We start from the raw sequence: 27,352 nt of genomic DNA, 5'->3' as shown, positions 1-27,352 counted from the left end.
TACAAACATTTTATTACACAATTTACTTCTGTACAGTTTAACATTTGAAACATGCCATGTTATATTGAAACAGGGAAAACAACACAAGAAAAATGCATGTTATTTTGATCGAATTTATACTATAATTTCCTATTTTAATTTTTTAAAAGTTTAGTTCCATTATAAAATTCATGCTCTTTAATTACGGGAAATGGATACTAAGAGGAAAAAAACAATCTCTTACACCACCCAAAACAACTACTAGGGTTTTTTTCCTATGCAAACATGTCTTTGCTTTTTAACATAATCACTGTAACTATATTTTCTACCCAATTTTTTTCTTCCCAATTAAAATACCATAAAATGTTTAAAAATATTATTACACTTAATAAACAGACTTTCTAACAGAGGCAGTTTCTGTAGCTATTAACCTCTACTTGGTATTACGTTGCTGCCAGCATTTCCACCTTCATAAACAACACTGAAATGAATATTTTTAAGTTGAATGCTTTTAACACTTATCTTAAACTTACCCATTCCTCACTTGTGTGCTTACATCGACCAACACTGTATTCTGATGAATTTGGCAGATAAGAAACATCTATCATGCCAAGGTTCAGTGCAGATTCATCCATGTCACAAAGTGTAACTCTCAAATCATGTGCTATAAAAAATATATGCCATTTCAGTTCACGAGAAATCCAAAGAGTAAATACCAAAACTTAAAATTCTGACTTGTACATTATTTTGCTCGATAATGGAATATCAAAGGAACCTACTGGTAGACCTCTACCCCGTTGAGTCACAGTACAAGAAGTGGCTTTGATGTGTTTATATGAACTCAGGCTGCCTTGATGGAAAAACACAAAAAAACAAAGAAACCAACATTTGTATCCTAAGACTTCCTAAATATGTAAGAATGCATTTGTATCCTTAGACTTTCCAAACAAAATGGCTATAGTCATTTGCAAGTGTAAATAAGAGTTTATTTCAGATATTTTGTTAACAATTGAACAGTTTGAAAATGAAGGCATGCATTTAATGAAATATATGCTATATGGAAGCATACACATAGATAATTTTTTAAATTATATACTGGAAATATTTGCTCATACATACTTATGCAATGTAAAATTGACAAAGGCAATCGGGGTCCCTCTAAAGTTTCACACTTAAACTGAATTAAGCTCTTAATTTTCTTGTGATGCCCTAAATGATATTTGCACTTTTAAAACATCTACAATGCTCTAAAAGAAAAAGTACACTACTTTAAAATATCTGTTTTGTTTTCATCCTTTTCAATAAGCCTTTTTCAGGCCGGATGTGGTGGTTCACACCTGTATCCTAGTGCTCTGGGAGGCTGAGGCGGGAGGATCACTGGAGCTCAGTAGCTGAGACCGGCCTGAGCAAGAGCGAGAGATCTTGTCTCTACCAAAAAATAGAAGAATTAGCTGAGCGTGATGGCGAGCGCCTGTAGTCCCAGCTACTCGGGAGGCTGAGGCAAGAACATCGCTTGAACCCAGGAGTTTGAGGTTGCTGTGAGCTAGGCTGACGTCACGGCATTACTAGCCCGGGCAACAGAGCTAGGCTGTGTCTCAAAAAATAATAATAATAATAATAATAATAATAATTTTCTACTCTAAGGGAAAATACGAGTGAACTCCTATAATAGATATTAATCTAAAATATAAAAACTTTCTAACATAATCTCTAGTCTCAAATTATTTTTGCTTTTGGCTATTTCTCACTTGGCCTTAAATTATTCCTTTAAAATCCTGAAAGGTCATGTCCATACCTTGGAAGGTATGTTGTGATTTCTTTACAACCCCCTATGGGTTTCCTGCAGTACCTGCTACCCTAAGCATAACTACGTAAGTCCTTAACAATTTCACATTAGTAACAATCTAACATAAAGGCCAGAGGAGAGAATAGCAAAGCAATGCACCTGGGATGAAAGTTCTTCCGTGTTACCAGATAAAACTTCAGCCCTCAGCTGTCAGTTTCGGGTGTAGAATGTCCATACAACAGGGGGAGCCCGCTGCCGCCTGAGAAAACGAAGGGGATGAGGGGATGAGAAGAGGAAAAAGAGAACTCGTGCCAATACGAAGTCCACGTTTTGCTCCTCCTCCCTCCCCACAGAGTTTGCCCAAGGTCAAGAAGTGTTCTTTTTAAAAAGAAAGAAAGAAAGATTCCCGAAGGCACCAGGCAGCACCAGCTGAGGGTAGCGGACTGTGGGACCCGAAAGGGACAGAGCCAGGAGGGCCAGCTTTGAGATTTAAATCCTCCACTGCTTACCATGTCTTTTTACAAACTAGTGAACTTTTATGCCTCACTTTCCCCATCTGAAAAATGAGCATCACATGATAGCTCTTATCCGCTGGGTTGCTGGGGAGGACTGAATTATAAATACAAAGCGTCTAGCACAATGTGTGACACACAGTGAGTGCTCAGTCCAATCAATGGTGGCTGCTGTCATTGGATTATCCCCAGCACGGGCTGCTCTCAGAGCACACCTGCTGTCTCAATAACCCCCCATGCACCTGGGCGGGCTGGCTGGTGGCGCCTCGGCACCGTCAGGTGCTTAGAGAACTGAGTCCATAAGGGCTCCGTCCTCCCCAGAGGAACCCATGCGGGCAGCCTGATCTCCCCCGGAGAGAACAATCCCAACCCCGACCCCTGCACGAGCCCGGTCCATTACTCAGGGGCAACCCCCGAGCTCGGGGAGGGGGAAAAGGGGAACACGATGGCCCCAGCAACTTGCAGGAGTCGCGCCCGGTCCACGCACCTGTCCCGGCGCTCCCGGCCGGAGCAGCCTCCCGCAGCCCACACCCGCCCTTGCAGCTCGCACCCCTGCAGCTCCGGCTTGGGCTGCGGCTGCTGCCGGCACTTCAAGCCCCGGTCCGCGCCTGCTGCAATGGCGCGCCCTGATGACGCAGCCGGCGTGCGGGAGTGACGTGCCGGGGCAGCCCCGGAGCCACTCCGGGGGCAGGGGCGGGCGCGTGGTGCTGGCCTCGTGGCCTTGTGCCACGTGCGTGGACCCAGAGTGTGTACACGAGAGTTTCGGGGGGAGGCGGCTAAGGATGGTATGTGAGCGCCTAAACAAATGGCTGCGCCGCCTGGGGCAAGCGATGCACGTTTGAGAGTAGGTGTGTACCTAAATCTGCATTGTGCCAGCTCACTTTATCTGGGAGCTCGTATCTCTGCCAGGCTCTGTTGGGAGTGTGCGTGGGGGCTGTCTTTTTATTAGATTTTTAAGACTCTGCAGAATCTATTAAGGACGGACGAGACAGGGATTGCAAATGGGCAGGTTGTGTAATTTCTGTAACAATGGCTGAATGCCTGTCCTTTAAGGAGGAAAATGAGTAATGAAAAGAGAAGCAAATAGGGATTGGAGGATACAAAGCCTCAGTTAGACAGGAGAAATAAGGGAGTTTGTTTTCTTTGAAATATATTGTACAGCATCGTGACTATAGTATAAAAATGTATTGTGCATTTCAAAATTGCTAAGAGTACATTTCAAATGTTCCCACCACTGCGGTGGATATGTTAATTAGCTTGATTTGATTATTCCACGTTGTATTCATAAATCACAATATCAGTTGGTACCCCTAAATATGTACAACTATGATTTTTCAATTTACGATTTAAAAAATTAAAATTAAAAAAAAAAAGGCTTGAAGCAGTCCAAAAGGGCTTGAAGGTGGGCTAAAGTTGTCTGGCTTTAGCCCTTCAAACAAAATAACGCGGGGCCTTTAGAAATTCTGTCACAATATTTGTCCTGCCATTGACAAGGCCAGTGGTTATCAAGAGCATTAGCAATTTAGAAGGAAAACGATAACCTTTTATGTGCATTCAAGCAACAAGCATTAAGTATGAACTAGGATTTGGGAACACAGATATGACTAAGACATAGCCTCTGCCCTCAAGCCTCTGTCACCAGTCCTTGTCCCTTCTGCACATTCTAACCCTAATCCCCTATTTAAAACAAATCTTCGTGCACATCCACCCCAACGAAAACCTTCATAGGCCAAATGCTTGTGTCTGGCATGTACAGCGTCCGCAGAGAGGCCTCTACTATTTCCACTCTTCTCCAGCAGGAGACCCTTACTTCTCTGGTTGTCTCCAGACAAGACATGGGCACTCGTCCTCCTAATTCTGCTGTGGTACTCCCTGATATTATGTAGTTCTGTCCTGAAATAGTTCTCCAAGCCTCCCCTAATCTCTCTGTCCCTTGATAATCACACTCTCCTGTGAAATCACACAGATTTGCTATGGTACCACACCTTGGGTCTTTCTCAATTGTGTCAGTCTTCTACAAGTTTACACACTCATCATGTCCGTCACTTGTCTCAGTCTCTTAGTTAACACCACAGTGTCTTATTGTAGTAAGCACTCAGTAAATACTTGGTGAAGGTGAGAAACAATAAGAAAAACAAGAATTCTTTCTCTTGAATTTTCTACTTCTGTTTATAAATCCATCCCAAAATGCAAATGTTCTCCTCTTTTGAAACAATCCAATTGTACAGATTGGCCCCAGACAAAGGAAAAAAAACAGGGGTGAAGGTCTAAGGGTTTGAAGTCACAGCTAAAGAGAAAGTAACAACAAATGAACTAGAGCATATCACAGGAATTTTAAAATGTAAACTAGAGGGAAATATTCCATTGTCTTACATTAAGTTCATTTGTAGGCAATTCTTCTGTAACGCCCATTGATTGCAGGAGATGTGGATTACAATGCCACCTGTTTCAGGTTACTTAATTAGAGTTGTTTTGGAAACAGGTGACACCCTTGACAATCTGTTTTATCAACAGAACCACAATAATTTATGGTAATCCAATCTAGCCAGCTAAGGTGGAGCAACAGGACTGAATTTACTCCCCTGACTAAAACTAAAAACAAAAACAAATGGGCAAAAAATGGCTCTAAAACATTAGACATTGTGTAGCAGTGCTGGACAGTGGTCCATGAGAAAGTAAAACCAAAAGAAGTGAGCACTATCATTACCTCAGTTTGCAACCTAGAAAGAGTTGTCAGGCTGCAGGACTAAGAGGGGGAATCCAGGAAGAGCTAGTCAGACTCCCTGAATTGAGGAGATATTAATAGAACTGGGAGACCAGGGAGGCCAAAGAAGTTGGAGCTGGAATAGAATACCAGAGAGGAGAAAGCTACACAGGGAAAGAAGGAGCTATGGAAATCTGCAGATCTCACTCCAGTCTTCATGTGTGTGAGTAAGCTACCCAAGGCTAAGGAAGAACCACATATAAAGATAAGAGAGAACAATAACAAAAGCTTGCACAGGGCAGGGAATTATTCCTGTTCCCACAAGGCAGAGTGGAAAGGTACCCAGTGATCACACAGCACCAGGAATAGTGTCTGATCCTGGTCCCCAGACTGGAAAACCTCATAATTCATAACTCAAATGGCCTTGCCACAGTAGCAGAGCAAAATTAGCCCTAGGGTAAATGCTACTCTGGTCTTAACCTAACAAATCTTAAAAGCCATCCCTAAAAGGACTACACTGTTTTAAGAACAAAGTGTCCCAGAAAAAAGCACAAGAATATTTATAAGAAACCAAAAATATCCAGCACCCATCAAGGTGAAATTTACAGTGTCTGGTATCCAATCAATATTGTCAGACATGCAGAAAGAAACAGGAAAGTAAGGAGGAAAAAAATCCATCTGTAGATTGATTTCTTTCAATCAATTGAAAGAATCCTAGAAATAATAGAGATGATAAAATTAGAGAATAAGGACATTAAGAAAGTAATTATAACTATATTTAATGTGTTCAAAAAATAGAAGAAAGATTGAGCATGTTAAATAGAGATGTGAAAAATCTTTAAAAAAAAGTCCAAACCAAACATCTAGAGATTATAAAACCATTGTCTAAGATATTTAACACACATGTACATAGGATTAATAGCAAATTAAATATTACTTAAAAAAAAGTAAAGAACTTGAAAATATTGAGATAGAAACTATCCAAAATGAAACACTGCTGGAAGAAAAAGACTAAAAATAAAAATGAACAGAGTACCAGTGAATCTGGTACACCTGCAATTGGAGTTATTGAAAAGAAGGAGAAATCTGAGGTGAGAACAGATCAGGGGGACAGAAAAAAATATATTGGAAGAAATAGTGGATGGAAACTTTCCAAATTTGATAAAAACTATAAACATACAAATCAAAAAAGCTCAACAGACTAAGTAGAAACATGAAGAAAACTATACCAAGGAGCATCAGAATCAAAATGCCTAAAACCAGTGATAAAAAGAAAATTTCAAAAGCTGTCAAAGGGGAAAAAAAAGACATTACTGTAAAAGGAACAAAGATAAGAATGACAGCAGACTTCTCATCTGAAATATGTAAACCAGAAGATGGCGGAGCAGCATCTTAAAGTACTGAATGAAAAAACTGGCAATCTAGGATTCTTATATATATGTATATGTGTATATGTATTTCAAAACAAGACAAAATAAAGACATGGTTCTGACACATAAACACTGAAAGACTTCATCACCAGCAGACTGACATTTTACGAAATGTTAAAAGTCCTTCAGGCAAAAGGAAAATGCTACCAGATGGAAGTCTGAATCAGCACAATGGAATTAAGAGCTTAAGAAACCACAAATATATAGGTAAACAATTTTTTTCTTATTTTTAAAAACCTTTGTAAAAGATAATTGATTGCTGAATGCAAAAACAGAAACAATATTTTATGGAGTTTATAACATGTAGAAATAAAATGTATGACAACAACAGCACAAAGTCCAGGGAGAAGTATTCTGTTGCAAGATTCTTCTACTAAGCATAAAGTGGTGTAATAATACTTGAAGGTAAACTGTAATAAGTTAAAGATGTATACTTTTACTTCTAAAGCAATTATTATAAAAGCAAAACAAAGAGTTATAGTTAATACATCAACAAAGAAGATTAAGTAGAGTCATTTAAAAAAAGCTTAATGAGTCGAAAAGAAGGAATTAAATGAGGAAAAAAAGGAAAGAATAGATGGACTAAAGAGAAAATACACAGTGGCTGGGCATGGTGGCTCACACATGTAATCCTAGCACTCTGGGAGGACGAGGCAGGAAGATCACTTGAGGTCAGGAGTTCAAGACCAGCCTGAAGAAGAGTGAGACCCTGTCTCTACTAAAAATAGAAAATTTAGCCGGTGTGGTGGCTTGTGCCTATAGTCCCAGCTACTGGGGAGGCTGAGGCAGGAGGATCCCTTGAGCCTAGGAGTTTGAGGTTGCAGTGAGCTGTGGTGATGCCACTGCACTCTACCTCTACCCGGGGTGACAGAGCAAGACTCTGTCTCAAAAAAAAAAAAAAAAAGAGAGAAAATACATAGCAAGATGGTAGACTTAAACCGAACCATATAAGTAATCACCCTAATTAAAAGGCAAAGATTGTCAGATTGGAGAGAAAAGAAAGAGCCAACTACATGCCACCTACGAAAAAACCCACTTTAAAGAAAAGCTAAAAGGTTGGAAAACAGAATGCTATGCAAATGTTAATCAAAAGAAACATAGGTGGCTGTATTCGCATTACACAAAGTAGATTGCAATACAAAGAATATTACCAGAAATATAGAGATCATTTCATAATAATAAAGAGGTCAATCCATCAAGAGGACAAAACAGTTCTAAACCTTTATGCATCCAATACAGTTTCAAAATATATTAATAAAAAACTGACAGAATTGCAGGAAGAAATATAAAAATCTACAGTTTTGGCAGCAATTTCAAGGCTCCTTTGTCAATAACTGATGGAACAAGTAGGTAGAAAATCAGTAAAAACGTACAAAGCTTGTATAATACTATCAATCAACTTGCCCTAACTGATATTGACAGAACACTCCACCCAATAACGGGAGAATACACATTCTTTTCAAGTGCACACACAACATTTGCCAAAATAGACCATATTCCGGATTATAAAACAAGTCAATGCATTTATAAGGATCCAAATCATATAAAACATATACTCTGACCACAGTGGAAATTAGAAGTCACTAACTTAAAGGTTCCTAGAAAAATCTTTAAATATTTGGAAACTAACACACTTCTAAAAAACCATGGTGTAAACGAGAAATAAAAATGAAAATTAGAAGGTACTTTAAACTGAACAATAATGAAAACACAACATATCATAATTTGAGGAATGCAACTGGAGCAGTACTTGGAGAGAAATTTATAGCACCAAAACACCTATATCAGAAAAGAAGAAAGGTCTCACATCAGGGATCTCACCTTCAGCCTTAAGGAAGAAGAACAAATTAAAACCAACGTAAGCAAAACAAAAACAGGAAATAATAAAGGGCAGAAATCAATGAAAACAAAATTTTAAAAACAGAAAAATAATAAAGAAAATCACTGAAACTGAAATTGGATTCTTTGAGAAGATCAATAAAGTGGATAAACCTGCAGCCAGATTGATGAGGAAAAAAGAGAGAGAGGGCACATATTGCCAATGTCAGGAATGAGAAAAGTAGCTTCACTACAAATTCTGCATATATAGTAATCCAGCCTTCTCATTGCTCAGACTAGTTGCCTTTTGTTTTCAGTATGGCATTTCAAGATGTCAGGTCCCCTACCTTCACAAGGGGAGTCTGATTAGATCCTACAGAAAGCTGGTCCCACTCATTGTACCCACAGACAAGCTCTTCCTTCTCTAGCTCTATTATTAGATAGGGCCTAGATACCTTTTCCCTCCAATTTTGTTCAGGGAGGGAATAGATAGGGATCACTTGCCCAGCTCTGAGAGAAGAATGAATCACTGCCTCTGTGCACATTGCATTTTGCTTTGTTTGTCCATTTTCCAATTTTAACTCTTTCTTTTGCCATTCTACCTATTGGTGTACCTGCTAACATTTTTACATGGCTCATCCCCCTGATGATCCTGCAAGATATTACGATCTTCAATTTGCAGAAAAGAAAAATGAGGCTCAGAGAAATTAAATACATTGCCAAAATCATCCAAATAGAAGGTAGCAGAAAGGGATTTAAACTTAAACCTTTCTCACACTAAACCCCATATTCTCACCAATAACTCATGCTTCCTGCTCACAAGGGCTTCCCTTCAGACTGATCCAGATTCATTGATCAAAACTTACTTGGGTGCATTTGTTCAAGTTGCTACAGACCCACCTATGTGTAATATTAATAGCATTTCTCTGCTGTTGTGAGGACATTGTCTTCCGACTTACCAAATTCAATGAATGATAAAGTATCAATGCCATCCCCTGATCTAAAATATAACAATCATTCTAGTAAAAACTTTTCAAGGAAATAGTTTGGTATGATTTACTCTTACTGGAGCCGAGCTGCTCTGATCATCTACTTTTCTTTAGGCTCCTTCTGTTTATTCATTTATGCAGCAAATATTTATAAAACATCTGCTTCATGCCAGGCACCCTGCTGTAGATACAGCATTGAACAAGACAGCACAATTCCTCCTCCCTTCAAGCTTACAGTCTAGAATACTTACAATACTCCTGTTTAATCGCTGTTTCCAAAAAGCTTCAAAAATCAGCATCAAGTTCATTGATCTGTGGCTTCCAGAATTCACTTCCCCAATTCTGGTTGATCTGGGGCAGTCACTGAGATCTGCCTGTCCCTATACCTATTCCCTCCCTCTGATTTTGTTCAGGGTGATCTCTTGTCCAACTCTTAAGAAGAGAATGAATCAAGGTATCTAAGCCAATTATGATAATCTTGTTCCCTAATATTGCAACTGTCCCTGCAGCCAAGATGTCACATGACCCAGTTCTGGGCAATGCAAACTAAGTGAAAGGCAAACTTGAAGATTTCCGAAGAAGCTTTTTTTCCTAGTAAAAGGGAACAGACAGCTGGCACCATTTCTTTTTCACCTTTTTCCCCATTTGCTGTGCAATTTAATGTCCAAACCCAACCACAACTTCGGGATTTGCCAAATCTCTACCTACGTAAGCCACTAGAATCTTGTCTCTTGTTACTCTCGGGTAAATGCATTCCTGTTTCATATTTAATTTTGAGCGTGGATCTCATTGCTCAAATATATGAAAAATAAAATAAAAGAGAGAGTGAGTCTAGAAATAGTCCCTGCCTCTGTTTCATGCTGACGGATGGCAGTGGAAGTGACCTTAGCCTCTGCCTTTTAGAAAGGACCTTAGGCCAGAAGAAAATGGAACTCCCCTGACTCTCTCTTACCACATTTGTGGAATAATAAGGACTTCATTTTGACTGAAACCTGCTTCGTCAGGATGTTAATCAATAGATTAAGCTTCAAATAAGAGACATCAAAGGCTGATCAGAAATAGTAAGGGTGGTGCTGGCTGGAAATGTCTATAACTGCACCCCACACTTGGACTGCTAATTGCGTTACCCATCACATGGATATTGGCTTATGGAATCATAATTCAAAGTTGAACAATTCAGAGCAATAAATAATGAATATTCTGCCTTCTTTCAGAAAAAGCAGAACGCACTGAGAAAAGCGGGCCCAGCCTACAGGTACAGACAACTATTTCCTTAGTTCCAAGCTATTGCTCCCAAGCTAAAATATTTGGGATATTTTCTCTTACGTAGACACTTGTTTCCAAGTCTTAAAAGAGACTGAATTATGGCCAAACTCCATGGCTTACAATGGTGTAACTTCCTGGGCTCAGGCATAAGGCACATGGGGACCTCATCTAAGGGGACAGAGTGAGGAGGGCAGAACCAACAGAATGAAAGATGAAGAAAGTTCTCCAGATACCAAAACCAGGTATAGCGAGACGTTGTGTCCAAAGAATGCATCAAGCCCAGATCTGATTGGACAGACATTGGGATGGGAAAGGTCCCTGTGACAAGGCAGGGTAGAGCGACAGTCCCTCAGGATGGCCGTCAGATACACCTGAGCCCAGCAGGAAGCAATCAGGCTTCTGGGAGATCTCTCCCGGCATCTCCTACCAAACGGGGTACATGACAAGACTCAACCCCCCAGAGAGGAAGCTCGGTGGGAGCCAGGCAGGAGTCCAAGCTTCCAGCTGTGCCTGTGGGCAGGGCACAAATTCTAGAGAGAAACTGGGGCACTGAATGGGAAAACTTGCAGAGCAGGGTAATTAAGAAATTAGCTTGTATGTCTTTTTTTTTTTTTAACAAGTGTTACCTCATTCTTAAGGAATGGAAGGTATTTTTCCTTTCTCTCAGGAGTGTAGCCAAGTTCTGTGATTTAAGTCCTGAGGTTCCCTAAACCATTGAGGGAGGTTGAGTCATAGCAATTAACAGCCTTTTTGTGACCAAAAACCAAAGAAATGAGGAGCTGCTTGACTGGGGTTGGTAGCCAAGAAGGCAAAACCTAAATGGGCCTTTGTTTTCTCATGGACTCAGTCTGGGATTATGTGAGGGGGAGAGGTTACCCGAGAAGAAGGTACTGGTCAGGATGACGCAGGCACCGAAAGGGCACAGGCTGAGGGATCCGACTACGGTTCAGCTCTGAGATTCCTCAGCTGCACGGCCTTGGAGGGGCAGGTCTTCAAAGGAGGGCAAAGGTGGGAGAACTGTGAAGAATGAGAATCCAGAGGCCCAGTGGCTGAGGATGTCATGAAGGGAGTGGGGCTTTGTGCACCACGCAGAGCCTGGGCAAGGAGCCGCAGTGACGGAGACCAGTCCCAGCCACGCCAGGGCGTCTGCTTGGCTTCTGCACAGCACAAGCAGCAGAGTAAGGGGGTGGGGGGCAGAATCCCCAAGATTATCAAAATTATCACTACTGGACTGCAAGGGAACTTTGACGTGAGCTGTTTAAAGACCGATTAAGTCAACATACATTCATTCAGAACACATCAACCGAGAGCCTGTTTGTGGCAGGTATCTTGCTAAGTGCTGAAGATACACCAATGAAAATATGCACGGACCTACCCTGATGGAATTAATAGTCTAAAGGCCTATGGCGTGTAGAGATTGATAAGTAAAAAACAAAAATCACAATGAAATAAGAAAAGTGCAATAAGGAATCTAAACAGCATCTGTTCCAGATAAGGTTGTCAGGGAGGGTTTCTGAAAGGCAAGAGCAGCTACACTAAGGCCAGGGCGTGGGAAGGGTCTGGCCATGAAAGGAGGCCAGGGAAGACCTTTCCAAAAAAAGGCAATGTGCATGCCATGCACAGGGGGAGGACAGAGCTTGGCAGAGAGTAAGAACTGTGCAAAGGCCAGTGTGGTTAGAGCGGATAACCGACAAGTGGCAGAGGGAGGGGTTGGAATGCCAGAAGGAGCCAGATGGAGCAGGCCTCTTTAAGCCAGAGTGGGAAGTCTAGAAAATTAAAAATAAAATTGTAACATGTGTCATAAGTGTCCCAGAGGAGCTCACATACCCTTTACCTTGTAAGATTTGAGAAAGACAAATCAAAATAGAAGCTCAGACCTATGGACTTGGTCAACCCAGAGGAGGACAAGTGCACAGTGATTCAGGAGCTATGCTGTGCGCAGAGGCCTGCCTGGGGCAGACTGGCAACGGAGAATCTAGGTAGGAGGAAAGCAAGTACATTTTGTAAGCTTCTCTTTATTGAGCACTTGCTACATGCCAAGAACAATTCTAAGTACTGTATAAGCATTATCTCGAGCAATCCTCTGTATCAGTTATGGCACAGTCAGGAACACAGAGCCAGTGCTGATAGCTCAGTAGTGAGATTTTAATACAGAGAACTACTTAGGAAGGTCTTGGAAAGCTTAGAGGACAAAGGGGAGGGTGAGGCAACCCAGAGATCAGTGACAACCCACGATCACAACCCTCCTTCAAGCTGGAGTGGCAAAGCGAGGGCTACAACTGGGGCCAAGGCGAGGGGCCACACAGGAGGGGCTGAAAGCACAGAGCCACCACTGCTAGAGGTGCCACCTGAAAAGGAGGGGATACCCTGGCTTTTACCCTCTGTCAAAATAGGGGCCGAACCAACTGCCAGGGGACCTGAGGAACACGTGTGAAGGGGGCATCCCCTAAGATACACTGTAAAGCAGGGAAGGATGGGGAACAGTCTGAGGGCAAACAGGCAAAGAGGGGCCCATCCTCTCAACAGCCCCTGGGTTAGGAACTATTATTACCCTCATTTTTCAGATAGGGAAACTGAGGCACAGAGAGACGTCAATTGAATCTGGGAAGTGGCAGAACCCCAATTTGAATTCAGGTCTATCTGATTCTAGAGCCTAAACACATAAGTAATACATTATTTAACCAGCCTAGGCAAGAACCTGGTAGTTAGAGCTGGGCCACCAGATCCCAGGTCTAAAAATATTATTATAATATAATTGTTGTTAGGATTTGCTATGGAAGTTGCCCTAGTTCTTTGGTAGTCCTCATTTCAGGGCTAGGTTGCCAAGACCTTATGCTTGGAAAATTGCAGAGACTTTGGGGACAAAAGAGAGAATCCTATTCCTTTGAGCTTGAATCCTAGCGAAGAATTTATCCTAAAATCTTTGAAACTCTTTATGAACACTTACGGTGACTTTGTTCTGGGAAGAGTGTCTCTGTTTCAGTCAGGATGGGCTAGGTTATGATACAGTAACAAAAGTCTCAGTCGTGGGACAACAGAGTTTATTTCTTGCCTATTCTACATGTAAATGGCAGGTTATTATAGGGGCTCTGCTCATAACGGGGGGACCCAGGCTGAGGCAGGCTCCATATGGATGTGTGCTTTGGTGATTGCCAAGGCTGGAGAAGCTGGTGTAGTGAACTGCACGCCGGATCTCGATCTACCCATCACTTCCGTTCACATTTCATTAGCTAAAGTAAGTCATGTCAAGCAAGTGTGTAAAGAATAATCCTACCAGGAGCCCCAAACCAGATAACTAAACCTTTATGAACAGCCCTAATGACGATCAGAAGCACTTCAGCGACACCTCTCGTTTGACTGAGATAAAGCAAAGGTCCTAATGTGTCATGAAGAGATGTCGATTTTGGAGCTTCTAACAATCCAGGCCACCCTATACAACATCATCAAAGCTTGTCTTTGTTTTGCTCAGAATTGCACGTCTGAAGATAATGCATCTTTTAGGAAAACCTATTGTTCCTAAAATTCACCGTTGGTTCCTGGAAAATACTATCCAAGATGGCTTGTGGAGCTGAGATGCTGGCAGGAATGGTATGAAAACAAGGTGTCTCGTTCTCTGGAAGAGGGATCCTCCCATGAACTAGGTTGTGCGTGCCCAGACCCATCCAGAGCTTTTCTACTGTTATATAAGCCAATGTGAGATCACTGGGGACTGATGGCTTGTCGAGCAAATCCTAGCTGAGGCTGTAAGGAACAAGGCCTTTCCTTGGCTTCCACAACCCCATGCTCACCTGCATTTTGTTCTCTCTTCCTCAATGTTTTCTCCCAGCATCTTTTGCTGGCTGGAGTCCCTCCTTCCTTCTCACCCCGCACTGTCTCCTTTGCAGACCAGGAGCCTAGGAATCATGCTTGACTTCTTCCCACATCCAACCTGACACTCCCTCCTAGCAACTTCACCTTCTGAATAGCTTTAACCCATCACCCACTTATCTCCCTGTCTGCCTGCGCTACCCTAATCCAGACCAGCACCATCTTCCCTGGGAGGCGTGACAACTTACCGCCTGGACTCCGCATGGCTACATCTGCCACCTGCTACCCTTCCAGACATCCTCCACGTGCCAGCTAGAATGAACGTTTGAAAATGCAACACTGACCATGACAAACACCCGCATCTCTCTCCTCATCATCCCACTCCAACTGATTAAAATTTTTCTAATTATTCCTTACAGATTTTAAGACAAAAACTAAAGTCTTAACATAGCCTCTAACACCTGGCCCGGCCTACCCTCGCTAATCTCACCACCCTCATCGCCTTCCACGTACCTGTTTTCTCTCCGACTCCAGCCACCCTGGCTTCTTTCACGTCCTCAAGAAAGCCAGGCTCTGGCCTCCCTTGCATGTGCTCCAGCTACAGTGGTCTCCCCACGCCCCCTTCTCCCCAGCTCACGCTTCATAACACAGCTCAAGTCACACTTCCTCGGGAAAATATTTATTGACCCTTCAGACTAAGGCAGGTCCTTTCCTTATGCGTCTCCCTGTGGGACTTCCCACAATTATAATGAAGTGCTTGTTTGTAGAAGTCGTGGTTTAATAGCTGCCTCTCCCTCTTAAATGTTATTCTTGACCTTTCCCCTGCGTTCCCAGCACCTAACAAACAGCACCTTGCACAAAGCAGATGCCCAATATCCATTTGTTGGATGTCTAAATACAAGACATGATTGATGACTTATAAAAGGAAAATGGGCATGGCTGTGACAACTGTCAGTAGTCCCGGGCAAGGATAGGCCTGGGAAGAGAAGCATTCAAGGAGGGATGTGTGAACCGCAGAGTTTTGCAGGCTGGGGACGTTATGGGTCTTGGGCAGGCATGTTTCTAGGCTTGATAGACAGGTAGGCAGCAGATTTCCCATCTCCCCACCCCTACTCCACCCTCCAGGTCAGAGTAGAGGGAACAATATAGCTACAGAGAAGAACAGGGGCCCAGGTCTCCGGTGGTGACCAGCGACACGGCGGGCGGCGCCCCACCACGGAACAGGACACCACAGGCCAGAACTAGGCCAGAGCACAGGCCAGGCAGTGAACACAACATGCGCAATGTACTTGAAGGAAAGAATCTGAAAATACTTGAAAGGGAAAGCTAGACCTGGCTAGAAACAGACTTACTTTTATCTTTCCTCCCTCAGAACCAATCTTTGTCAAAAAAAAAAATTGTCATGAAGAGGAGCAGCAGAACTAGTTTACATTTAGATTATTTTTTTTTTAATGAGTTCAAAGTAAACTAGAACCTCACTCATTATGTCTAATTGGGAGGAAGATCACTCTAAGTTCAACTTAAGCTCATTTCTAGAAGACACTTATAAAGAAATTTAGTTTTATTACTTCTAAGGACATATAAAAGCTCAAAGATTTTCTTTTGGAAAATTTATGCTCTTGGGTGTTCTAAACATACCCTGTGTGACTGTCTTTAGCTTTTAACTTACAGAATTCCCAAAAGAAAAGGTTTCCAAAGTAAAGAGTGTTATCAACCCAGTTTCCAGTTATCTAAGTTACATTATATAAAGCAAAACCCGAGTAAGCATAACAGGCTTGACTGTGGTTTTAACCACATCTTTTCTAACTGGCAGTCATCATCCTATACTCCAGAAAATATTTGAATTATATTACAAAGATGATCTCCAACATGAAAATGAGATATCAGAGGGTAGGCTTTTCATAATCCAGGGTCATAGGGTAGAATTTCCTCTTCTAGCCCCATACTGCTGGTTGAATGGATCATGGACGCCAAAACTTCACTCAGGGTAAATTATACATCACCCCATTCTTATTGCACAACCAATTCTGCTTATGAGATGGAAGAACACTTTCCCCTTTTATCAATTATGTTACAGTTACTTTATCCAGAGACTCTCACTTCTGGTCAAGGCCTACTTTACCTCCGTAAATCATTGCACGCATACATAAATTAAGCATACTTACATGAATTGTAGAATTCCTAGTAATTGCTATAGGTAATGAATGGGTTAATAAATCTTAATATTGATACTGTTGGTTTTTCTCAAGGTTACTTATAAGTGATATTCTTAGAGGACAGCTCATCTAGATTTCTAGGTCACCTGTTCGTTAACTGTGGAATAAATACAATCTAGGTAAAGGGTGAATTATGTCTAAAGCATCATCAATTGATCAAATCTTGGAATGAGTGAAATGTTAACCTCCCAGAGATAAAGTTTAGTTGACTTTAAGCTCCACAGAATTGTCACATGCCTTACGTACACAGTGTGAATTTGTTTTTCATAGTGATAATAGTTACAAAAATAAAATTACCTACTTGGTTAGTAAGCCCATTTTATAAACCATAGTGATGCTTAGCCAAATTCTCATTAAGCAGAGCAGTCAACTGGCTCTCTTCCGCATGTGACCTGGTAAACTATTCTTATTCACACGATCAGAGGTGGCACATATAGGAATCCTGCTATTAATTAGGCATGTACTTCAAGATTACACCATGGCTGCCGTTTAGACATGTCCAATATGGTAATTATTCTGAACCATTAATTACCGCTCAACAAACTACATTATCTGCAATTGTGAAGGGTCTTGGAATGTTGAGAGCAAACTCAATTTGTGGTTTTTATCTCTCTCTGCTTAATTTTCCTCATCTGTAAAACAAAGCTAATAATAGTCCCTACTTTATAGTGTTGTAAGGATTAAGGGTTAAAATATGCAAGGCACTGAGACAGTGCCTGGCACATAGTGGGTCCTATGTAATGTCTGTGGTTATCTTAAGTGTTCCTAGGAAAATGTCTAATCCTTTAAAAGAAAGGTTCCGTTGGATCCGGGTATCAGTCCCATTTGCTTTCACAGATCATAACTGATAAAGGGGTGAGTGTTTCAGAATTACAGGCTTCCCAGCTTCAACTCCAGCCCATTTTCCTCTGATACCTGTACTACTGATTGAGTCACTGAAGTCTTAAAGCAGGAGTTCCTCATTTTTTGGCTTCTAGGTACATTTTGAGAATCTGATGAAACTCCACTCTCCCAGGAAAAATATACATGCTAAAGTTTGCATTCCATTTCCGTGGGCTCAAAACCCCTCTCCAAGGTCATCCATGGACCTCAGATTAAGAATTTGAGTAGTAGTTTGTAGTGTAGCCATTAGGGAAAACAGATGGCGTTTCCTCAAAAAACTAAAACTGGAACTACCATATGATCCAGCAAGCCCACTTCTGGGTTCATCTCCAAAGGAATTGAAATCTATATCAAAGAGCTGCCCTGTTCATTGCAGCATTATTGCTCTTATCCAAGATATGGAAGCAAACTTAGTGTCCATTGACAGATGAATGGATAAAGAACATGTGGTATGTACACACAACGGAATACTCTTCAGCCTTAAAGAGGAAGGAAACCCAGTCATTTGCAAGAACAAGGGTGAAACAAGAGGACATTACTATGTTAAGTGAAAAAAAAAAAGATACAGAAAGACAAATACCAAATAATTTCACTTATATGTGGAACCTAAAAATGTTGAACTCATAAAGCAGAGAGTAGAATGGTGGTTACCAGTAGCTGGGGGAGGGGGCGGGAAATGGGGAGATGTTGGTCAAAGGGTACAAAGTTTCAGTTAGGCAGGAGGCATAAATTCCTGGAGATCTACTACACAGCATGGTACCTACAGTTAAGAATAATGTATTGTATACTAGAGAGTAGATTTTTAAATGTTGTCACCACAAAAAAATGTCAAGTATGTGAGGTGATGGACATGTTAATGAGCTTGATTTAATCATTTCACAATGTATACATATATCAAAACATCACATTATACACCATAAATATATACAGTTTTTGTCAAATAAGAAAAAAAGAATCAATGTTTGAAAGCCTGGCTTGGAAGATAGCCACATTTGGATCTTGTTCTTTTAACAATGTCTAAAACAAGATGAGAGACAGAAACGCATATTTGTACATTGTAAGGGAAGTATTAATTATATTCGTGAGCTAAGTACTTTCAATAAAAGTTTTTTGGGCTTTTGTTTGTTTGTTTGTTTGTTTTTGAGACAGAGTCTCGCTCTGTTGCCCAGACTAGAGTGCCATGGCGTCAGCCTAGCTCATAGCAACCTGGGCTCAAGGGCTCCTCCTGTCTCAGCTTCCCGAGTAGCTGGGACTACAGGCACACACCACCACGCTTGGCTAATTTTTGTTTCTATTTTTAGTTTCCCTGTTAATTTTTCTATTTTTAGTATAAACAGGGTCTCCTCTTGCTCAGGCTGGTCTCAAACTCCTGACCTCAAGAGATCCTCCTGCCTCGGTCTCCCAGAGTGCTAGGATTGCAGGCATGACCCACCATGCTGGGCCCCAGTAAAAGATTTTGATGATGATGAAGATGATGAAGGAGGATGAAGAGGAGAACAAAAAGAGAAGGAGGAGTTACCCAAAATGGATAAAGGTAGATAAACCACAGGTATACTCTTCCCTCTGAGTGAGCCCAGTATGCAGTAGTGCTTTGCTACTGTGAGTACTGTGTGGCTATTATTAGCAACTCTGGAGGCAGTCTGAGTAACTGATTATATCTAAAGCCTTCTTTTAAACCTCCAGCAGGTAAAATATTATCACTGGGGCTCTTCACACCTGTTTAATGATTTAGGCATAAAAGAAATGCTAATTACGGAAACTGAGCTGTGAATTCTGAGTGACCCTGGGGACAAAATGCTTATCCGGTGGTCTTATGTTGCTGGAAATTTATTAGCGTTTTGAGATTACATTAACTGATTTTCACCTTAAGTGCTCTACCTGGAGAAGCATTAAAAGCTTCTGATAAGGAATGATTCCAAAGAGCTCACGGCATTGGCCAGATCTGCATGGTGAGTCAGGGGCACCATGAGGAGAAAAGCCCAAGTGAGATGTGATGGGCTTATCACAACCAACACCTGCCCCTAGGACCCTACTCATTCCTGCTTCCAACAGGCACCAATGCGACGGACCAAAGAGGGAGAATAATACTGACGACAAAGATCATAGAACGAGGCCAAGGACCTGGTTACATTTCTGCCCCATCATGGTCTCAGATTGCACCTCTGCCTCTGAGCCAAACGTCTTCCCCGGGCCTACAAGCCGTGACATGGCCTCACCCCTGCCCGCCTCTCCTTCCTCGTCCCCTACCACTCTCCACTCCCTCATTCTGCCCTAATCCCCAAGGCCATCTCTCTGTTCCTGGACCATCCCAAGCTCATGCCAGGCTCAGTGCCTATGGTCTCTTCTGCCAGGAACATTCTTCCTCTAGACATTTCCATGGCTAATTCTTATTTTTAGATCTTGGCTCTGTTAGCAACTGTCCCTTGCCTTGTCACTTTCTTCCATATCATCCTATTTTATTTTATTTATAGCACTTACCGTTCTCTAAAAATAACCAGTTTGTTTCTTTTCTTTTCTTTTTTTTTTTTTTTTGAGACAGAGTCTCACTCTCTTGCCTGGGCTAGAGTGCCATGGTGTCAGCCTAGCTCACAGCAACCTCAAACTCCTGGGCTCAAGCGATCCTCCTGCCTCAGCCTCCCGGGTAGCTGAGACCACAGGCACGCACCACCATGCTGGGCTAATTTTTTCTATTTTTAGTTGTTTGGCTAATTTCTTTCTATTTTTAATAGAGATGGGGTCTCGCTCTTGCTCAGGCTGGTCTCGAACTCCTGAGCTCAAGCAGTCCTCCCGCCTCGGCCTCCCAGAGTGCTAGGATTACAGGCGTAAGCCACCGTGCCTGGCTGGTTTATTTTCTTGATCATTGTCTGTCTTCCCCGTTAGAAAGTGAGGAAGACAGTTCCACGACAGCAGGAACTCCCTATGTCTTGATCACTGGTATAGCCCCCAGGCCTAGCACAGAGAAAACACTAAATGCATACTTGTTGGATAAAGGCATGAATGACCATCATCATGGCTACCATTTGTTGGGCATTTACTCTGGGCCAGGCACAGGGCTATAAGTTTGTACAAATACTATCTCGCTGAATTCTCACAGCAACACTCCAAGATAGGAATTTATCTATTAACCCCATGCATATTCTAGGTTTCACAGAGAGGTTACGCAACTTTCCCAGTGTCGCAGCAAGCGAGGAACCAAGACCTGATTTGAACCCAGACATGTTTGACTCCAATACTCATATTCTAAGTCAGGAATGGGCACATTTTTTCTGTAAAAGGCCAGAGAGTAAATATTTTAGGCTTTGCGGGCTATATGGTCTCTGTCACAACTACGCAATCCTGTTGTAATGTGAAAGCAGCTGTAGACGATACATAAGCAAATCAACGTGACCCTGCACCAGTAAAACTTTATTTACCAAGCAGGTGGCAGGCAGGATTGGGCCCAGGGGCCATAGTCTGCCAAGCCCTCCTCTAAGTCATCATTCTATACATGCTATTCTAGAAAAGGGTTAAAAGGTGGGGGGTGGAGTAAAAGAAAAGCATTAAAATGTGTGCTTTGCGCATGGCGAGACCTCTTCAAATAAGGAAGACAATAAGTGGATAAACTGTAAAGTTTAAGAAAGCAAAATAGGAGATGGAGTTCTGATAGGAATTATTACTCTACTGATTCAACCTTTTGACTGAATTATAACCATCACTTAAGACTACAATAGAGTTTAATCCAAATAATTTATTCCATTTTAAGCAAAGTTCCATTCCTATTGTAATCACACATGGTTTCACGTGTCAACACCCTAACAACCCTACATAAATTTTCATTCCAAGCACGTCTAAAATAGTCAATAGTGAAGGAAAAAGTCCTGAGTCACTCTATTCAACTCCTTCCTCTTTCAACCAGTGAAGCTGAACACTCCAGTCTTTCCTTCTCAAGCAAATTTATGAGTTATTGGCCAGGGGTGAAAGACGAGATATGAATCACAGGTCTGAGCCAGCACAGAGAAATCTCTTCAGATCTCACTGGGAAGGTGACCATTATTTGTGCTCCATTGTTTAGTGATTCATGGTGGCTGTTGAGACTGAATATCAGCATTAAAGCAAAATACCAATTCACCAGTCCCTTAGGTCTGGGCTGGGAGGCAAGGGCTGAACTTTGAGAAGGTGGGAGACCAAAGAACAAAGGACGTAGTTTCAGTAATGCTCGGTTGTACATTAGCAACGGGCTAGTGTGGGCTGGAGCGGGGAGGATGGGGCCTCCTCTCAGCACTCTGCTCGGAAAGAGACACTGAACTTCCTGTGTGTGTGTGTGTGTGTGTTTGTTTGTGAGAGAGCAAGAGAGAGAGAGACGGTGAAATACTCAATCTCCTCTTCCTGCTCCATGTAGCTAAGATAGAAAATCGAAACTCCCTTCTCTGGGGTAGCTCTAGGTAATTAGAAACATATTAGACAAAATATTCATTTCCCTAAGAAGAAAGAGTCCCTCAAGAAACATTTCCTCTGCAAAAAGCATATGGTTCTTTTTTTTTTTTTTTTTTGAGACAGAATCTCACTCTGTCACCCCGGGCTAGAGTGCAGTGGTGTCATCATAGCTCACTGCAATCTCAAACTCCTGAGCTTAAGCAATCCTCCTGCCTCAGTTTCCCCAGTAGCTGGGACTACAGGCGCACACCACCATGCCCAGCTAATTTTTCTATTTTTAGTAGAGACAGGGTCTCTCTCTTGCTGAGGCTGGTCTCAAACTCCTGAGCTCAAGTGATCCTCCTGCCTTGGCCTTCCAAAGTGCTAGGATTACAGGTGTGATCCACTGTACACAGCCCTCTTAAACCTTATTTTCCTCAATTTTTGTACAATTTTCTAAACACAGGCTTTAAATGTTTGAGCAGGAAAGCGGCCCCCAGCATGGTGGAACCAGCATCTGCAGGGGACTCGAGATGTGACATGTGCCCCGGCTCTGCCATGAGCCAGCACGGAGGGCCTGGCTACCCCTCCCACTGTGTGCCTTTTTGAGCCTATTGTCTTATCAGTTACAGAATGAATCAACTTCCAGCCTTTTCATTCACCCCAATTTCCACTTTTCTTGTCTATTTCACATCTATTATATTTATTATTGTTTATAGTCACCATTTAAGATGATACATATTATCTATAATAATGGATTTCTATTATACCCTTAGTATTTATCAGAATGTGCCACGTGCTTCCCATGAATTCTATGATTTAATTCTCACAGCTGCCCAGTGAGGCAAGGACCCTCATGATGACAGACTTCTCAGGCATGACAGAAAGCTGGAGTTCAGGAAGGAGACACACGTTTCCCAAGGTCACACAGGGAGTAGGTGGCAGAGTTGGGATTTGAGCCTGAGCCTACTTTTTCAAGAACTACACTTTCTTTGTGTTCCCTGTAGGCCCAGGCCATGGTCTGACCAGGAGGAGAATGCAGCTTCAAACTCCCTCACCCTGAACTCCCGGCCGCTGTGCCATGGTGCCTCTCCCCATGCCAGGCTACCAGGTACCAAGACATTTTCCCTGGAGGAGATGGCGCAGCAGCTGCTGAAGATGTCCAAGTGCCTTCAAGACACTGAGAACCCAGCGGAGGCGATATGACCCCAATCAGCACCCCAGGTGGAGCAGTGCCGGTAACACACATAGTAGGACTTCCCTTGTCCTCAATTCCTATTATCGTTGTCCTGCACAGGCAAACAAATGACAATGGTGTCTACAAATTTCTGGTTATTGGCGAATCTTTTTTTTTTTTTGGATAAAGAGAGGTAACCCCTGCAAAGGTGGCCCGAATCAACAATCTGGTGATATGACAGATTGGGGGGCTCTTCTTGAAACAAACTTTTGGGGATTTTTCAAATGACAATATCATGCTGGCCTGACCAGGGAGGGGGTTGGGGGACAAGTGGGGAGCAAAGGTTTGTGGAAATAGCAGAGCAACACTGGCAAAGTTAATGGCTTTTGCAGATCTGACCCCATCAGAGATAGGAGAGCGGAAAGGGGGCAAGTTTGATTATTGTGAGCTGTGATCCAGTTGCTTTCCTACACACTGAGCGTTAGGTCCTGACGACAAAGTGAAAAGCTGGTGTTTTACAGATGAGAAAACTGAGGCTACATGGCTAGTAAGACTCTCAACAGGAATTCTATCCGTTTTTTCCACTCTACTTCCGTGCCCATGTAGACGCCACCTTAGCTCTAATTCAGATTTTCATGAAGTAGATGGATTTTCTCAATGGAATATCTAGAAACAGATGTTTAAGTAGCAAAGCCTAATACAGTGCCTAGCACTTAGAAGCTCAATAAAACAGGATGCGTTCACAACTCTTAATGCGGCTTCTCAAACTCAGGTAGATAGCATCTGATCCAATGGTTCTCAGCTGGGGGTGACTGTGCCCCCCAGGGGACATTTGGAAACGTCTGGAAATATTTTTGGTTGTCACAGATGAAGGGAGGGGTCCTGTTGGCATCTAGTGGATCGAGACCAGAACACTGCTCAACATCCTACAATGCACAGGACAGTCCCTGCAATAAAGAATTATCTAACCCATGACGTCCACAGTGCTGAGGTTAGGAGATTCTGATCTAATACAACACATTCTACAGATAAGGAAAGCAAACCCAGAGAGATAAATAGACTTTCCCAGAACCACACAGCTGGCAGAACCTTGACGAGAAACATCCCCTGAAACCTTCTACAATGTTCTTGCCATGACCTCAAGCTGATGACCTGCCTGCTATAAGAGGAATGTGTTCAGTAGGAAAGACTGTGTTGGCAGCAGAGCCCAGGCAAACCAAGCACAATTATGTAAGTTCAAGTGGACCACACCTGTTGCTCTTCAGCCTGGAGCAGCCCCCGAATAAGCAACCAGCGCCAAGTTCCAGAGGATTTGGAGACAGAGACCAGGAACACAGAATGCTCCCCTAGAGGCCTCTGCTGCTCATGCTCCCACTCCTTCCTTTTCTAAGAAATGCAAACCAAACACAATGATCCAGCCAAAGGAAGGTTTCTTTTAATAACTAAACAGGCAAGGTAAAAATATTAATAACTAAAGTCAAGGTAGAAACTGATTCTCTCTAAAATGTATTAGTTATTCGAATTCTCATTGTCACCAGCAACCATTTTTTGGCCTCTTATGTGCCAGGAGATGTGTTGGATCCCAAGGGAGAGATAGGCAGAGGGAAGAGGGGCTGTCCATCAATATCACACACAAAGCATATCCCTGACCTCAGGAAGCACTCCGTCCAAGCACCCGAGTCCCCTTGGCAGTTGCTGCCACAGAATGAAGCCAACACTGCAAACACATGTAAAGCAAAACCCCCCTTGCAGCTGAATATCTAAGCTTAGCATGACTTGCTTATTTTAAACAACTTTTAACACAGAAACATTCCACTATAGCCCAAGAACTTAGACTTCACCACTTGCACTCTTGGGATTTGGCTTGCTTAGTAGACATTTTCTTCTAGCCATCAAGCTTTCTGGGGGACTTCCAATGCCCTGGACCATATCTGAAATGTCAGGAAAACCAGATGCATTAGGGGATTCATTTAACCAGAGCAGATCTGATGACCCCAAGATCTTCTAACCTAAGCAGGTGAATAAAGGACCCCTAAAATTTGGCTACCCCAAGCCAGGGTTACTGGCATCTTTTGCAGCAGTCTCTAAGCTGCATGTAAGTGGCAGCTGGTGACCCAAGTTCACGCAACTCTGAAGATCAACTTTTATCTTGAAATACCAATGAAAAATTAAACATCCTGATAACACTAAGTACTAATGGCTTTTATTTCCATTACAGCTGCTTTCTGAGACAGATAATTCCCCTTTAGATTTTCATGAGTTTGGCCCAGAAAGCAGATACTTGGGGCATTAAACATACAAGAGCCTGGGACTCCAAGAAAACAGTAGTTTCTATTTAAGGATTTGGCTGCCACAGTCAGCTAAGTGTCTTGGGGAAGCCTGTGGAATTTGAATACATTAACTCTGCCACTCTGCTACACACTGGGAAATCGGAAACTAAGAAGGACACACCAAGGGCTCCTGCTTGGGTTTGGCCTTGGGTATTAGAGCAGCTGGTTGGATGGTGCTTCCCAGACTGTGAGCTATCACAGTGCAGTAAACAAAGGCATACTAACTTCTTTGTCCTGCCCAGTCACAACACAGCAATTAGACTAAACATAAATTGTCAATCAACCAACACCATTGCTTGATCATCCCAAGAAGCAGGAAGGATAGACTCTCAGAACAAAGGGAATTTCCTGAAATTGAATACATATATCTGTATTAAAGACTTGCTACTTTGTCCTTAGTTCTTACGTCATCCTAGACTGGAAAAAGCATCCTAGACCAACACCCATCTACGAGGGGTCTGGAACGTGAGTACCGTGAGTGCTAAGGAGCCACTGGAGTTGGCTGGAGAAGATCTAGGCTGGAGACGCAGCTTGAAGGGGACAGGCATTCCAGGGCGAGGGCAGGGAGGGGCGTGGGGAGAACTGGCGAGACGCGATTACACTGTGAACACACTGCACCGCTCATTTTCCGCTCTGCAATACTGCACGGAACTGCCTGTTAATCACCCGTCTCTTCCACTGGGCTGTGAGTTCCTTGAGAGCGGCCACTATGCCTTGTTGCCCTGAATCAAGAAGCGCGTGTGACACGGGGCAGGGATGGCGGCACAGCAAGGCATTGAAGGAGTGATGGCAACACACCAGGGATGCACAGTGCTTCCTCGCAGACCTGGGCATCTGAGGATGGCAGGGCGCCCTCTCTGTTATCCAGCAGTGCGTGCCCTTCGCCTGGCGTGGTGGAAGGGGCCCCACCCCCACCTCACCTAGCAGGCTCACCCTGAGCTGCATCCCACAAGATCGTTAAAATGTGTCCCTAAGAGGTGCTTAGTGGGGGTTAGGACAGCTGCAGCTCACACAACGTGCCTGGGGACCTCTGAGCAAAAGCACAGCTCCTCTCTAGTGGTGCCCGCAGACGTCCAGTTGGGAGCTGGGCTGGGGGTGGGGAGAAGCCAGCCTCCTGCCTGCTGCAGCCACTTACTTGGTCCCCTGGCTTCCCATTGCCAAGTCCTAGAGAGCTCTCAGTCCCGAGGTTTTCAATTTTCCCAGGCCCTTGTTCCTCATAGTCACTTTTTGGAATTGACTCAAAAAAAAAAAAAGAAAGAAAAAGAAAAAAAAAATCGACAGACCAGCGGCCCCCAGGGTTCAGTTCCACAGCAACCATCCTTCCCTTCAGAGAAAGTCCAGCCCACAGGGAAATGGATGTCACCTTCTTTCAAGGCTCATTTTGGCCAACCTGATTTCTGGCAGGATGCTGAAGCCCAACACACAGCTACACTGCCCGCCAGCCCCACGGGGCACTGGGTGGGGAGTGGGGGCCGAATGCGAAGCTCTCTAAGCAATTGCACCGCTGAGGAGGAGGAGGACAGCAGCAGCAGCAGCAGCTTGCCTGTGGCTGGGAGCCTGTGATGGAGTGTTTTAATTAGCGCCAGCTCAGCACGACACCCAGGATTGTCAACGTGTATCTGACATGCTACTAGCAGTTAGAGAACTGGTCCCACCGTGGGGAGTGCGGAGTGGTGGGCGGGGGTGAGCAAGGCTGTGAGTTCTGGAAACTGAATAATGAGGGTAAACTTTCCGTTGCAAACACATTGTCATTTTCCTCTTATGACCTGTTGGGGGTGATCTGCCTTGGGGTACAAGCTGCTATTCAAAGTCACTTTGGAAACGCTCCTGGTCTAGCGTTTGATTGCATGGCATCTCTGTTCCCTTCTCAGTGAATCCCACCTAAACAGGGAGTTTTCAGATCCTGAATCCATGTGAAGAGGAGGTGTGTGCCTTGAAGTTTCAGCTCCTACCCTTCTTCCCACCATTATAGCTCAGGCGTCACTGGCCAAGACACCGGTGCCCCTGGAAGGTCCCAGTAAGCCCTGTGGCCAGCAAGCGGCGGGCCAGGAGTGACTAACAGAC

At 43.2% G+C, this 27,352-nt stretch overlaps 1 protein-coding gene across 1 annotated transcript in view; it reads right to left on the bottom strand.

The window, feature by feature from the left end:
• The window catches only part of GPAM (glycerol-3-phosphate acyltransferase, mitochondrial), a 61,574-nt gene that overhangs the window by 29,912 nt on the left and 4,310 nt on the right, over positions 1 to 27,352 (bottom strand). The window contains exons 2-3 of the mRNA XM_012663881.1: positions 1,925 to 2,024; positions 513 to 643 (exon numbers count right to left, since the gene is read on the bottom strand). Coding sequence (XP_012519335.1) covers positions 513 to 614 — 102 coding nt within the window. The 5' untranslated portion in view covers positions 615 to 643; positions 1,925 to 2,024. The remainder of the gene's footprint in view (positions 1 to 512; positions 644 to 1,924; positions 2,025 to 27,352) is intronic.

The sequence above is a fragment of the Propithecus coquereli genome, unplaced genomic scaffold (genome assembly GCF_000956105.1).
Source record: "Propithecus coquereli isolate 6110/MARCELLA unplaced genomic scaffold, Pcoq_1.0 Scaffold84, whole genome shotgun sequence".
Taxonomy (NCBI): Eukaryota; Metazoa; Chordata; class Mammalia; order Primates; family Indriidae; genus Propithecus; species Propithecus coquereli.
This window is presented reverse-complemented; position numbering and strand designations above follow the sequence as displayed.